The 15,378-nt window shown below is 48.5% G+C and overlaps 2 protein-coding genes across 2 annotated transcripts in view; both read left to right on the forward strand.

The window, feature by feature from the left end:
- Positions 1-10,777, forward strand: part of LOC144133940 (uncharacterized) — a 42,856-nt gene extending 32,079 nt beyond the window's left edge. The window contains exons 5-7 of the mRNA XM_077666988.1: positions 5,915-6,155; positions 8,215-8,409; positions 10,710-10,777. Of these exons, the coding sequence (XP_077523114.1) occupies positions 5,915-6,155; positions 8,215-8,409; positions 10,710-10,777 (504 nt within the window). The remainder of the gene's footprint in view (positions 1-5,914; positions 6,156-8,214; positions 8,410-10,709) is intronic.
- Positions 10,778-12,402: 1,625 nt separating this feature from the next.
- LOC144133941 (phospholipid-transporting ATPase ABCA3-like) overlaps positions 12,403-15,378 on the forward strand; it is a gene marked incomplete at its 3' end in the record, with an annotated part of 28,864 nt that continues 25,888 nt past the window's right edge. Inside the window, exons 1-2 of the mRNA XM_077666989.1 lie at positions 12,403-12,600; positions 13,626-13,769. Of these exons, the coding sequence (XP_077523115.1) occupies positions 12,403-12,600; positions 13,626-13,769 (342 nt within the window). The remainder of the gene's footprint in view (positions 12,601-13,625; positions 13,770-15,378) is intronic.

Here is a 15,378-nt window from a genome sequence, read left to right on the forward strand (position 1 = left end):
AGATAGAGCGTCGGTGAAACTGCCCAGCATTCGCTCGACCACCACAGAAAGAGCCTGTTCTACTGAGGACACTATTGAAGTAGTCAAACTTGACGGTATATCAGCAACAGAGCTTCGGGCACGGCTGGCATATGTATTATCCCTCCGATCCAGAAGTGCATAAGCATCTGCTCTCGAACATCGTTTCGCTTGAATGATATCGAGCAGGCTTTGTTCGTCGGCTCGTTTCGAGCAGTTGACATCATCAGCTGAGTGGTTGCCCTTGCATAGGCAACACTGGGGCTGATCAGAGGCGCAGCTGTCATCTGAATGCCCTTCTCCACAAACCCGGCAGCGGGTCGCCGACTTACACGCTTTACCACTGTGACCGAAACGCCAACAGTTGTTGCACTGAAGAGGACGGGGCTGCAGAGGGTCCACACGATACACTATCGGCCAAACCTTGAGTTCAGAAGGACAGGAGGAACCAGCAAACGTAGTGATAACTGACTCTGTCGCAACACGCACACCATTGAATTCTCTACTGCACCGGTAGACAGAAAGAACCCCCACACCTGCATCCTGAAACTCCTCCAGTATATCCTGCGGGGAAGATGCTGGGTCCACGCCACGAACAATACCTTTGGAACATGCGAGCTGTTCCGGGATGAAGGCTTTAACCGCTAAGGACTGAAATATTTTGCACTGGAGCAGGTCTGTGACACAATCAATGTCAGCGGACCTGCAAACAATGCCTCTCCGGCCGAACGGTCGCACCTCAGAGAACTGGAGGTAGTGGGTAGTGAGAGATCTTAGCTCCTGCTGAAGGACCTTGGGGCTTTTCATCTTGATCGTTCCCTCACCGATCGGCACGAGAGCCACAGGGATGATGTCAATTCCATTTTTACGAAAATTTTCTAGCGGCAAGCTTTGGGTGGGCAAGCTGGCAAACCAGGTTGCCGTCCCTCCACCCGGGGAGGTCAGCGACATACCTGAGCCAAACGCACCCTCAAATGCACATTAACCTGGCCTACAGACCTAACCTGAGACCTGGCCAAATCCCCCACACAGAACGGCCTCACCAGAGATGACCACGTAGGCACCACCAGGACACCACAGTTGAGCTCGAAGCCAAGCACCAGCAAGAACACGTCAGCACCCAGCGTCGTCTACTTCTAGAGGCTGCGATCTCTTTCTTCTTCTACTTCCAATCCTCGTGTCACTGCCCCCTCTTCAGGAGCATCGCCCCGATGCGGTGTTACCGTCAGACCGAATAGCGGGGAGAAAAAGTGTTCAAGAGGTACACCACGAGTCTGACATCACGGAATATGACTACATGCAGCCGGAAAGTCACTCGGGGGGTCGCTCGTAGTACGGCTTCATTCGCACCACATGCACAACGTCGCTGCGCTTGCCGTTGTGCGATGAACGAGCTGGCGAGGCTGGTGCAACTTCGTACGTTACGTCGCTGAGGCGGCGGACAACAAGGTAGGGGCCGAAGTAGCGGCGCAGTAACTTTTCGGACAGCCCGCGACGACGAACGGGCGTCCAAACCCACACATAGTCGCCTGGGTGGTAGGTAACGTAGCGGCGTCCAAGGTTGTAGCGGTCAGCATCGATCTGCTGCTGACGGTGAATGCGGTGTCTGGTCAGTTGCCGTGCTTCTTCCGCGCGCTGAACATAGGTGGCGACGTCGACAACAAGTTCACTCTCACTGTTAGGGGGGTCCACGGGTAGCATAGCATCGAAGGGGGTGGTAACCTGTCGACCGAAGACTAATTCGAACGGAGTGAACTGCGTCGTCTCTTGCTGCGCGGTATTATACGCGAATGTTGCGTATGGGAGAATTTCGTCCCATGTCTTGTGCTCGATATCAATATACATGGGAAGCATGTCGGTCAAGGTCCTGTTGAGGCGTTCTACCAAGCCATTTGTCTGCGGGTGGTAGGCTGTTGTACGTCTATGGCTGGTGTGCGTGAGCTTGAGTACAGCCTGAGTGAAGCTGGCCGTAAATGCAGCTCCACGGCCAGTAATGATAGCTGCAGGAGCGCCATGACGCTGGACGATGTTGTGGACGAAGAAGTCGGCGACTTCAGCAGCAGTACCGTTTGCAAGTGACGTGGTCTCAGCGTATCGGGTCAAATAATCTGTCGCGACCGCAATCCACCGGTTTCCTCTGGTCGACTTCGGAAAAGGGCCGAGGAGGTCTATGCCAATTTGCTGAAAAGGGGTCTTTGCTGATGCTATGGGCTGCAGAAAGCCGGCTGGCTTCAGAGGAGGAGATTTGCGCCGTTGGCAATCCCGGCATGTTGTTACGTATCTACGCACGGATGGGAGTAAATTGGGCCAGTAATACTTAAGCCGAATATTTGCCAGTGTGCGACTAACCCCCAAGTGGCCGGCGGATGGTTCATCATGACAAGCGCTTAAGATTTCGGAGCGTAACTGGGATGGCACAACAAGCAGAAACGTCTCTTTTTTGCTGTCAAAGTTGCGCTTGTAGAGGACTCCACGCCGCAGAATGAAGGTATGTAGTCCACGGCGAAACAATATAACATCGGTAAGGTTGACGCTGTCGTCCCACTTATTGTATGCACTTACGCGCTCATAGCAGGCCAACCAATCCTCCACATCCGTGTCATCTATGCCGCTGAAGATGGCCAGATCATGCTGCCGCGCGGCGCCAGACCAGAAGACAGCCGACGGAAGCGGTGATGCTGTTTGGGTTACGGTCTCAGGCATTGCAGAGGTGGTAGGCAATGCGCGGTTGCAAGCTCCAGGGTGAGCGGATCGTTGGCATCTCCACCACTTGCAATAAGGAACGTCTGGCAAAGCACTGCGTCGCGAACAACCAGCGGTACAGTCCTCGTACAGACCAGAGGCAGCGGTCAGTCCAGAGCACGTACGAGGGACGGAGCGTTCGGCGCTTGTCGCCGTATTCTTCGTTAAGCGCCAGCCTCTGAAAATTCCGAAGCCGAAGGCCAGTCTTACAATTGATTAAATTTGGATTAACTGCACATTTTTCCTCGTTTCATCTCCGTATTCATTTCAGACTTTCAAATTTGGCGCCACGCGTTGGTTCCGCCCACAGTTCCGGTCACGTGGCCCCATACTTTCGGCATTTTGAAATTTGGCGCCAATTTTGCTTTCGCCCGCCCACTCTTTTTTAGACATTTTTTGCTCTGAATAATTATCTATAGATTCGATTCCGAAATTTTTTTCGGGCGGCATCCTCACATCATCCTAATTCGATTACAACCACTATAGTTTGACGCTACCTCTTCTGAGTTGCCCACAACTGCTGCCGACACATTTTTCGGACACGATCCCCGCCGACATAGCCTAGTAAAGCCTTCGCTTTAATAACAAATAACTGCCGGACGGTCCCTAGAGCCGGAATATCTGATCCAGGGACGCAGTTGTGAGGAATGCAGTGCATTCAAGCAGAAAAGCTATAAATGGAATGCCTTTTAATATACATGCTGATTGCCTTCTTGCATAAAGTGAAAATGATGGAGAGCTTTTCGGAAACTGCCGAGAATATCAGTGGCCTAGTTTAACTCCCACAATGTACTCTTTGAGCACACCAAGACAACAAGGACAGCCAAAGCCAGGGAATAGCAACTGCTCGATCTTTGACTGACTAACTTTGTTCTACTGAACGCAATGAGTATGCATACGTTGCCTCAGAAAGTTTTCAAAACTTTGCAGCCGAGAAAAATGCTAAATTTCCTCATAGCATTGAGGGATGCAATGCGGAGGTGAAACAGGGATGTTGAAAGCACGCCGGGGCACTCCTAGCGCTACGCTTAAGCAGTGCTTAAAGTCGGTGGGGGGGGGGGGGGGGGGGGGGAGGTTCTAATACCCACCCACCAGTACTGAGAAGGGACCTGAGACCTACTACTACAATATGCAGGGACTGCATGAATCCGAAGCAGACAACCATTTTTATTAATGCGAATGAATTTCTTGTCACATGAGTGGCGCGGATCTGTCGGCAGAGCGTGTCCGCACGAGAATGACCATTCGAAAAAAAACTTGCACGCGTTGTGGCTCGAACCGAGGCCCTCTGTATAAAGAGGCGGGCACGCAACGCGTACGCCGCGAAGGGTCGTTGATTCAAGCATGTTAGCGAGGCATGAAATGAACGCGTCGTGGTGTGAGACGGTGAAGTGTGTTGGGGGATATGTAGTGATTTTAGACAACCTAATGACACAAAAAAAGTTGCTGACATCAACATAAGGTCACATGATTAGTGCCACGTGACAACATTGACTTCCAAAAAGTTGCAGACTTCATCCAAGGGTCACGTGATAAGTGTCACATGAAAACGATGACTTGCAAAAAGAAAACGTTGGAACGCAAATGCTTTCGCATTTCTCCAATTCAGCAGACTGCAGTGCTCAGCAATTCTTTCTTCTGGTCAGTGGTGGTCGGAACATTTGTTCTCTATCGTTTCGAAAATTTCAGCGGGATTTTTTAATAAGAATCATTAAGATGATGATGATGGATTTTTATGGCGCAAGGGCAACTGTGGCCAAAGAGCGCCATGGCACAAGGTGTTTTCGATTACTCAAGGTGGGGTCAAAGACCCATTTCCCAAGCACTTCACCTTTAAGAAGCCGAGCACGAGGCAGATAAAAACTTGTACCCATTGTATCACCGGTGGGAACCCGGCGGCGCTAGGGATCTAACCCCGCACCTCCCGCATAAGAGGCGGATGCTCAAGCACTATGCCACCGCTGGGGTCTCTAGACAGCATTTAGGACGACTGTACTAGTGGTGTGGCCCGTATGCACGCGAAAGACTTGCACCGGCTGCTTTATTGAAGCGTTAGACAGCAGGCCACTCTCGGAGGACTTGCTGCAGTGTGTTGGTTAGGACAGCTGGAAAGCTGTCTAGGCAATGCGGGCGTTTTCACGCTTTTTGAGCGACAGGGGTCTCGTCTCACGACTGTTATGCCAACAAAACAATTGTGTCTGTATATATTTCCATCTCTCTTCTGAGCACATCGTCACCCTTCGCGACTCTTTCTTCTCTTCCCATTTCCCTGTGCAAAGTAGCAGGAAAAATATTCATCTTTCTGGCCGACCTCTTTGCCCTTCTAATCAATCATTCTTTTGGAGCAGACAGTCTAGAAGTTCTTGTGGAGCAGGTACTCTACAGTCGAATACAATTCAAGTTTGCAGTGAAAGTCTGCCCATATTCAGGACCGCCGCACAAAATTCCTCCATGAAAAAGTAGTCTGATGTTAAAACTTTTCTTGCTACATAAAGAAGAAACGTGTTAACTTGTTTTCTTTTTACCTCAATAAGAAGAAACCAGACGAAATTATAAGCCCAAGAATTTTGGTGCCTCTGGCTTTTTTAACGCAGTGAAACATTTAGAAGCTAATTCTATTTATTGTTGTTATTGGTCATGGGATTAAAACAGGACACCGCGGACCGTGGTCCAGTGTTACCAGTTGCTGTCTTTTTTTTTAATAAAGTTGCGTCCTACTATAAGCATGGTAGAGAGAGGGCAGGCAGATGGTTTCTTGACACTCGCAAAGTGAACAAGGGAGGAAAAAGCGTTAGGGCGCTTTCGAACATTTCGGCAAGAAGACTTGTCTTCGTTTGGACAAGACTTCTTGTCTTCTTGTCGAAACGTTGGCAAGCACTCTGTAGCTTTTCCCTCCGCTGCTGTAAGCAGTAATTTAACACGTCTACTTCCCAACCCGTTGTAGGGTTGTTTGCTTCCCTCTCAGACACTACTTTCAACGCAGATGATTACTGGAAATCTCAAAGGAACAACGGACAACATATCAGTACTCCTAACAAGAAAGTGCTAAGCTGAGCCTTGCGAATGGCAGAATTTCTGACTGATTCACCACACTGAACCGTAGATGGCTGCTGTGTAACCCCAGTGTCCATTGTCCTCTTCGGTGGCTTTGCAGTTGTACACGCGTCGGATGGGCGTTCCCCGCACCTGGTTCTGGGTGGTGCACTACCTGTGCGCCATGACCACGTGGAGCATGAGCAGCGTGCTGGTGCTGGCCATGATGACGCAGGTGACCGGCCCCAGTGGACTGGCCTTCATCTTCCGCACAAACCCCATGATCGCCTTCTCGGCTATGCTGCTCTTCAACTCGGGGTACATCCTCGTCGGACTCTTCACCTCGCTCTTCTTCGACACCGGTGAGAGCAATGGTGCTCTGTGATGCTGCCGCACGGACACGCTGGTCCTTCTTTGCCAGCGTGTTGTCTCCTCCCCCACTAGCTTGAAGTTGTAAGGGGAATTCCCTTTGCTCGTGAGCTTCGCAACGTCAAGTTTTTTTATTGTCTTCTTAATAGGATCCTGCCTTTCACCTGCTCAGTAGTACGAGTTCTGTTACACCGACAGCTGTTATCGCCAGACTTCCTCTCCCACATATTCCTTTCTCGCGGTTGTCGTCCGCATGCAATGACGCCGCCAGGGGTAAGAAACTCTGGTTAATTTCGGTTAAAACTACTTCAGCGCACCTGGCGGCTGGAGGTGGACTGATGCTTAAGGGCGCGATCCCTGCCCACGCACATACCGCGATGAGGCTGCTGCCGTGCCCGAATTGTCGGAGCGACCGAGATAGGCAGCTGCTCTTTTTTCGACGGCGGTGGTTCGAGCCCCGCTCGGTGTTCATGTTTTTGTTTTCTTTTGGATACTGCTGTCATGACGACCATACGACGCTCAGGTTGGCTTCATTTCGGCCGCTATGAGATGAATTGGAGCTGACATCCGTATTTGCTGGACAATGGTGTATATAGAAGTTTCCAACCCCTGACGCCGCCATGTAGCAATGTCACATGACACGTTGTCATCGCTCACTAACAAGTGAGTTACATTCCGCAACAAAAGTGGCCTGTAACTAATGGCTGGTTACGTCCAAAAGCCATTTCGACGTTTTTATTTTTCTTTCAAATGCTGCATTTGCTTACGCGTTGGCTTTCCGCTAAGTGAACAAGGCTTCCGTATGGAAGCAGGAACAGCTTAACCTTATTAACAGCGTACTTCTTTTCCTTTTGGACATGGACTGCACTTGCTTATTAGGGGGAAAATTAGCCTTTTCAATACTGCTTTACTATACCAGTTTTATTCATCATTACCCAAGAGGCACCCATTTCCGATCATAACCAGAACTTTGTCCTGCAGGTATGAAATACAAAGCGTGTGTGTTCAGTTATTTTCCTTGGTTTACTGTCTGTTAACAAGGCACTCTTCTTTCAGTGTTGCACTCACACAACTTACCACATGGCGAAATACCCCATGACTGTTGTTCCTTAGTTTTCGTTTGTAGTAAGAACGGATTGTACACACGCGTACCACTCGGTGAAATTGCAGCAGAAATGCGTTCCCACCGATTGTTCATTAAGTACCCTCTATTCTATCGAACATAAGTTATTCTTCTTTGTCTACTATTTCTTCAGGCCATGCATACTGTGTACTGTTTTTCTAAGTACATTTAATATATTTGTTGTTATCTCAGGTGAGCTTTGTAGTGCGTATGCAAAAACGTTACCGATTTGTTTAGGACGTGAATGTGCATAAACTCATCGCGATACAAGCCCTAAAACGCATTGCTGAAGTGAAATAGTCATTAAATTCGTAAACTTTGGAATTTCGCGGAAAATAACAACTACAACCGCAGGCCTGTGGATGAAAGATGTTCAACGTTCCGCACTACACACCCTGTGTAGGGCCCAAATGAATCATTTGCGAATAAAGCACACATCTGTGAAATGAGCACCGTGAAAGATGCTTAGTAAACCAGTACGTACCCGATAGACGTCCCTTTAGCGTTTTTATGAATAACGATGCACCCCTTAATTAGTGTAATTTATTTCTCTACATGCAAATCGTGAATAATGCGGTTGTTACCGCTGCGTATAATAAACTATGGCACATCTCCAAACAAAACTTTTTTTAATTTGAAAACCCGACGTTTCGTGCCGGCTCGGCTCCTTCTCCGGCACCCTTCACATTGCCGCATTCAATTCCTGCTTTCGGCCCCTTGCTGCCCGGCCATGTATACTTAAATACGCTAGCCACAGCCCCAGTCTCTCTGAAAAAAAAAAAATAGCCTATCCGGCTTCGAAACGCTGGGTTTTCAAATTAAACCGTTTTTGTTGGAGACGTGTATTATGAGTTGTCGAGCCCAACCAGACAAGCAATTTGGTGGAAATCTTCAGTTTTCAGTTTTTTTTCTAATATCGCTGCGTGCAGCGAGCCTGGGTGTGGCGTGCGGCCTGATCCTGTGGACGGTGTCCCTGCTGGGTCCGTTCCTGTCGCTGCACTGGACGGCGCGCACGGTGTCTTCGTACGTGGCCACCAAGAGCGCCGCCAAGATCGCCACCTCCGTGGCGCCCATACACGGCCTCTACTACTTCTTCCGCATCGTGGAGTTCTACGAGTCCTACGGTACGAGGTCTCCTCTTCTCTTTCGTCTCTTAAGGCTTACAGCGTGTACATAGTCCTTTTCTTTCCTTTCCACTTGAATCAGTATGCTATTTGTCCATGTGTCTTCATGGTCCCGTTTCAAGAAACACTTCCGCTGCGCTACAGGCTGCAACGAACAATGGAAAGAGCACAGTCTGGCCTACCCGCCGCGGTGGCTCAGTGGTTAGGGCGCTCGACTACTGATCCGGAGTTCCCGGGTTCGAACCCGACCGCGGCGGCTGCGTTTTTATGGAGGAAAAACGCTAAGGCGCCCGTGTGCTGTGCGATGTCAGTGCACGTTAAAGATCCCCAGGTGGTCGAAATTATTCCGGAGCCCTCTACTACGGCACTTCTCTCTTCCTTTCTTCTTTCATTCCCTCCTTTATCCCTTCCCTTACGGCGCGGTTCAGGTGTCCAACGATATATGAGACAGATACTGCGCCATTTCCTTTCCCAAAAAACCAATTATTATTATTAGTCTGGCCTACCTAGCAGGATTGCCTGCCCACAAATAGAACATCAATGGTGCCCAAATATTCGTCAGCACTTGGATCCAGTCAGATACACTCTGTCCACCCAAACTTGGTTGCTTTCGAGCATGACATTCTGCGAAGATTTCCGCGGCAGCCCTCACGACATTTACAGGAGATTCGTTGTTATAAATATAACTTCATTTAAGCGATAAGACGAAGCCCAATTCGTGCACTTGATTCTCAGGATTAGGTTAGTAGTCCATGCGAACTGACAGCTGTTGAGTAGTGGTCATAGTTCTTTAGCAGACATATACATCTTGATTTTTCAGCTGCATTTTCAAGGCCATTTCACAACAGAATTGAAACTGATACGCGGTGTAAGCTGAGAGCGGCGTTGAAAAGACTTCACTATCTAGTTGTTCAGTCAGAATAGAATATTCTTTGTACATATTTTTGGGGGGAAATAAAAAACGCTTTAATTGAGAGTCACAATTGCACTGATAACGTTATTCAAGAATATATATCAAGTTGCCATTCACGTAGGGCACAACAAGAAGAAAAACGAAGCCTTTGTATCTTTCCTGGACATTCTTACCTGCAACAGTCTTCTCAGAGTTGCCAGCGGCGTCGTCCAGAACAAGGCACGATTCTAAATGTCATCACCGCGCATCTGTTCTACTTGGACGGATTCCTCAATATCTACGAAAGAGGGAAGGATAGGAAACTAAAGCAGTCACTTCAACCGGAAGGGAGTTCTGCTTGGTCACATTTCACATGGGCCAAGACAATAATATATGAAAAAGGAGAGGACGTAAAAGTAAAGACCGAGGACCAAGACCAAGGACGTGCTTGCGGTTAAGTCGCAACCTGTCCGGCATGCACGATTTCCCCAGAAAGCAGAGCATTGCCCGGAAAGTCTTGATCCGGCAAGGAGCAAGACTGCCTATAGTGTGGAAGATAGCGACTCTTGCTGAGCACTAAATTTACGGAATACACAGAGCGCGAGTTCTCTCGACACGTTGTTCTACTTCTTCGGATACTAAGTTCTGACCAGCGTGTGCAGCTAAATATTCCAGCCATGTGTCTGCGCTTGTCTGGGCAGCAATTCTAGGCTTCCAACTCGACTGCTTGCATTTACAGTAACCACATGCGTCGGCCGCAGTTAACAGTGTATGCGCCTAATGTTCACCTGTAAACGTATGTAAAAAGCTGTGCGACGTCTTTACTTGTGGTGGGCTCTTCACTAGACGCTTAGAAAAAGAAAAAGAAAAACACCTCTAACGACAAAGCGTAAACCATCGACACACTTTTAAGGCCACAGATCTTGGCATCACCTCATGCCTCTCAGCGCATCGGTCATGCCTGCACAGTTAACGCTATCTTCGCCCGGACGGAAAAGTACAAGAAATCACCTTCAGCTTTATCAATAAAAGATTGAAATGAATTACCCTCCAGGATCGCCATGATACGAGCCTTCGTTGTTTCATTCAGTTTTACTAGTTTATCTATAATCCTAATTCTTCCAGCGACATAATTACTTTGTTACACGACACATCCACAATCGCTGTTCTTTATCTTTTGTTTGTTTATTGTGCATTTTAAAGAATATTTCTTTCTAAACATGTCTCTTGAGTTGTACTTGAGTGCAACGTTTTTCCTTTGGGCGCGTGTGAACGATTCGTGTTCTGCTTTATGCCCCCCCCCCCATGTAATGCCCCCAGAGGGCTCTGAGTTTGTTTGAAAAATCAACGAATAAATAAATAAATAGCTTCCATCATATTTCAAAGCATATCCGCCTTTCCATTGCAGTGAAAACCAGGAAGGTCATGCTATCGCATCTTGCTTCCTGTATTGACGGCGTGCATGTCTGCTCGTGAGTGCATGAGCGCATAGTAAAGAAGAAAAATTGGCGGTGGTTTAGCTCAGGTTAAACCCGGATTGGCGCGATAGCTACAGCTGGCCAAGTGGAACTTGCTCAGTTGAATTGCAAAGTCAGTCTTTCGCCGCTCCGTTTCTCTGGGCGTTCCTTCATCATTTTCGTCCCACTTGACACGGCACATGCGCACAGCTGTGGCAGCTTGGTTTCGCCGGAGCGCCGCGCCGCCGGCAGCAGCAGCTGCTCCGCACCACGTGGCTGGTCACGTGACCAACCAGGGCCACGTGATCAGCCACGGCGCCTCACCGCCGGCAGCTGCTCCGCACCACGTGACCAACCACGTGACAGCGTGGCAACGCAGCCACGGGATGGCGGCGCCGCCACGCCGAAAGCTCGAAATGCTACCGTAATGTACCTATCGCTACAAAAAAATGGCCGGCGGTTTGGCATTGGTAAGCATGTGCGAAGCCACGTTTCTTTTTTTTAATTTGGGCACCACCGCCACGTACTACTGCACCTTTGTGGCGGTTGGAGTACAATTGCAGTTTCGTCCACGTCTATTTGTTCGTTCCTTTCTTTGTATTCGTTTTAATTCTGTTGCAACCACCGTGAAGTAGGTGCCAACGAACAGCTCAGTTACCAACCATTTTAATGTTCATAGTTGGTTTCTCTTGCGTGGTAAATGTTTGTAGGTAGCTTTTAATTGGCCTCTGGACTACCTATTAACAAATATGTGACAGTCTTATGGTGATTTCCAATCGCAGAGTTGGAGCACTTCTGGAGCAACGTTTCCTGCTCTTTTCGGAGCAACTGTATTCCAAACGCAGATCTGAGGCACGGATCGCGTCTTCCAATCGTAGACAGGGAGCGGTTGCCGCGCCGAGATTGCTCCGTGGAGCAGTCGGGACTGCTCCGCCGAAATCGGCGGATCCGGCCGGAAGTTTGCGTGACGTTTTTTTTCAGCGGCGCTAACGGCGCCCTACATGCTCTGGCCTGCATGCTCTGGTCAGAGCAAGTGTACTCCAATCGCAATTTCAGGTCGCGCGCTCTGCGCCGGATTCAGGCGCTCTGTCACAGAGCGTGCAGACCGCTCCGGGCCTGCGATTGGAATTCACCATGAAAGAAACATGAGTCGAATCTCGAAAAGAAAGGCGCTCATAAACTTGCGATTAGCAACAGACATCAGTGTCGGCAGAAGGTAATACTGCATTCAGCACCGCTCTTTTTATGGGCGTCTCAGGTACTTTTATCCTGTACTGTTAGCGTTTGCTCCTTCTATCGGTTTTAAATAGGCGCGCTGGTAATTGTTTACTAGCTCAAGCGTCCTTTAGTACTGTGGTTTTTACGCTCAGTATTGCCGTCAGATGCCTCAGTGCAAAGGCCCCACTGCGATTAAATATACCGCAGTCAGTTGCCTATATATAGGGAATTGTAGTTAGTATCTTAAGTTATATATAAATTGAAAAGACGGCCAAGAGTTCACTTGCCCGCATGCAAGCGTTCTGTTCGCCTTGTTTTCGGTTTGGGCGTCATATGTCACCGGTATGGCAGTTATAATAATGTATATGACTCTCATACAAACTCCTCACTTTCTGTAGACGGGCCGGTAAACGTATACGTTCTCATATGCGCGCTTGCGCAGACGTGCCCTTCGGCTGGCCCGCCATCTACCGAAAGGCGCTGGGCAGAGACAACGTGACGCCGTTCACCATCATGTTGGCCATGGGCGCCAGCTCGTGCGTCTGCGCAGTGGCCATCTGGTACCTGGAGGCGGTGCTCCCCTGGACCAACGTTGTGCCCCTGCCTCTGCACTTCCCTTTTATGGTAAGAGCAGTTGTTGACCGATGTCGGATGCGGGCGGCCGTCCAGTAGTTGCAGGGCTGCTGTCGCAGGCTACTTCTAAAGGCGAACACAAAGTGGACAGGCTGCAAAGCTTTTCTTTTTGCTTAAACTGTTTGGAGTGCCAAAAGTTTTCCAATCGTGCCTAAGCGCTCCGTTCATATTCGGCTGGCTTTTTCGGAGTTACCCAAACTGCTCTACGAGATTGATGTAATAGTATGCTACGAAGACAGCAAAACAAATATTACGCAAGAGTTCTATCTAGATAAAAATCTGTCTCGTTCCTTAGGCTGCCAGATTTCTTTTCTAGTAGACAAACCAGAGTATCCTAGTAAAAATTGAGCAAACACTCCGACTGGAAACCCAGTGCTATATGACGTTACGCACATTACCTAGTCATCGATACGCTTAACAGTCACAAGCTAATGAGAACTCCCCTACATATATGTATGTCTCCACAACCTGAGATCGCTAGCTGTCGTATTTTTCGCTTGTAGTCTCCATCCTCATGCTCGTAGGTGCTTGTACAGAGCTTGTTTCTGTAGTGCACGGATGTCATTAAATGTATTCTTACAACTGCTCACAGGCGGTCTTATCAGAGCTTTCGAATTGTTTGTGTCGAAATTCTTGCGCATTATTGATGCCTCGAGGCATGCATTGTTAGACTTGACTCCAACGCCACCAGTGCTGATGAGTCGACAAGTGAGCAGCATCTCCAGGTCCTGGTTCCAGGGCCCAGTCAAGTTGTAGGCAGCAACTTTTAGCCCTGGAGACCGTCCAGTGTCCTGGTAAATAAAGAATTGAATTGAATCTTTCCTAGCATGCCTTTATATCGAGACTGCACACTTAGAAAACAGTTAGGTCTTTTGCGCGGTACAGTGAAGTATTTTGACTGCATTGTAACCTACCCACGGTGACAACTGCAATTGGATCTTGACGTGAGCGCTCAAACTTCACGACGAGGCGTGATGCTCGAGAAAGACGGCATCGGTTTCTGCGTCTCTCCGCAGGCGAGCTACTGGAACGTGGTCGAGGAGGAGATCAAGGCTGGGGGAAGCCAGGAGAGCAGCCACTCCCAGGAGGAAGGCCGAGAGAACTTCGAGGAAGAACCGCGCCACCTGCTCCTCGTACTGGAGACAGTCAACCTCTGCAAGGTGCGAACTTTGCCGTTCTGGCCGTGGCGGTCTCGTTTCTATGGCGCATTCCGGCCCCGTTCCGCTTTTGATTTCGAGAAGCTCAGCGCCTTGGGGGATAGGAAGGAAATAATTGGGTTTTAATACTTTTCCACGTACCCCTAAGTTTATTAAAAAATCTACTGGTTAACCTCCCTGCCTTTCCTCTACCACTTCTCTCTCTCTCTCTCTGTGTTAATCATGACTATTGTCGCAAAAGTCGCGTTGTCGGCTCAAGGTTGTGAGTGCAAAGCAGTAACTGGTAACGACAGTGTGAAAGGCCGAATAGCTTAGTGCAGGCCTCACTTTTTCGGAGCAACCTGCAGTACTTTCGGGTTCCTGTATTCAGCAAATGAAGGTGTCATTGCAAGCTTTTAAAGAAAGAGGTTATTAAGTTATGGTGTCCGTTTTATTAACTACGGTGAGTCGCTCACTGCGCTGCATTTTTTCTTTTATTTAGTTAATACCTCAAACGCCCGCAAACAGCAGTTCTGCCTGAACAGTGGCTCACCGGTTTTCGCTCAATCGGGCAAGTTAGGCTTACGCCTTAAAAAAAAAGGAGCAAGGTTTGTTTTGGCACAACGCCCGAGAAAAAAATCCACGCTGTTAGAAGTTAATTCGAGTTTTCAGGTAAGGGTGAACGTTGGGGAATAAAAACCGTTGGAAAATCACCTGCGAGATGAAAACAACGAGATAAGTCTATAGTAGTGCACATTAGTCAGGGCTCCTGTTTTTCCGCACGGGTATTGATAGTTTGGATAGCTTCCAGCGAGCTGAAAAGTTTTTCGTGCGTAAAGACAGGTTTAAAACATGTGTCAAGGCAGGCGTGAGCGTACTGGCACAACACTTTTATAGTGCACGAATATCTGCAGCTATGTCGGAAGAATAAAGGGCAGGTACAGTAAATAATGATTTGAACAGCAGTTGTTATTGCAGGGATTTGCAATTGTCGGAACGCTTGCGTAAACTGAAGCGAAATGCTTAACAAACTCATACATACGTCTTGGGTGTCGTAGGTTGTATCAGGACCTTCGCATAGAACTATTCCTTCTTCGAATTTCTTCCGATTAAATTAGCCTTATCGTGAGCACTTCCTGACCCCCTCAGGGGAATGCCAAAGCTTTTCTTCTATAGACTGTATGTAAGCAGTGTGGTCGCGGTGGTAGCGGCGCTTGCATTCCTTCTGACATGCAGTGTGTTTTTGTTATCGTAATTACAGTAGCATCGTTCGAAATCGACTGTAATAACGCAGCTTTCGACACAGGTGTTTCATAAGTTCGTTCGAGAACGAGAGCGGATAGGTAGTCGGTTTGAGCATCTTTTTTGGTACAAAAGTTTAGCATTCCAGTTTTCATAGCGTTTGTTACGATTTCTGCAGCTTCAGAAACCGCTAAGCTAGCGCAGTCAACCTCATCAAGACAGCGGTGAAGATTTAAATAGTGGCTTTTGCTCTTATCATAGGGCATGACAGCTGACCAGTATTCAGAAGAGCCTCGAAAGGGCGATGCCAGATATCAACGGCGATAAGTCAAAACACTGGCTCGGAAATAACGTCTTTCACGACGTTGGTCAACGCTAAATCTAGTGGGCT

Source organism: Amblyomma americanum, chromosome 5 (genome assembly GCF_052857255.1).
Source record: "Amblyomma americanum isolate KBUSLIRL-KWMA chromosome 5, ASM5285725v1, whole genome shotgun sequence".
Taxonomy (NCBI): domain Eukaryota; kingdom Metazoa; phylum Arthropoda; class Arachnida; order Ixodida; family Ixodidae; genus Amblyomma; species Amblyomma americanum.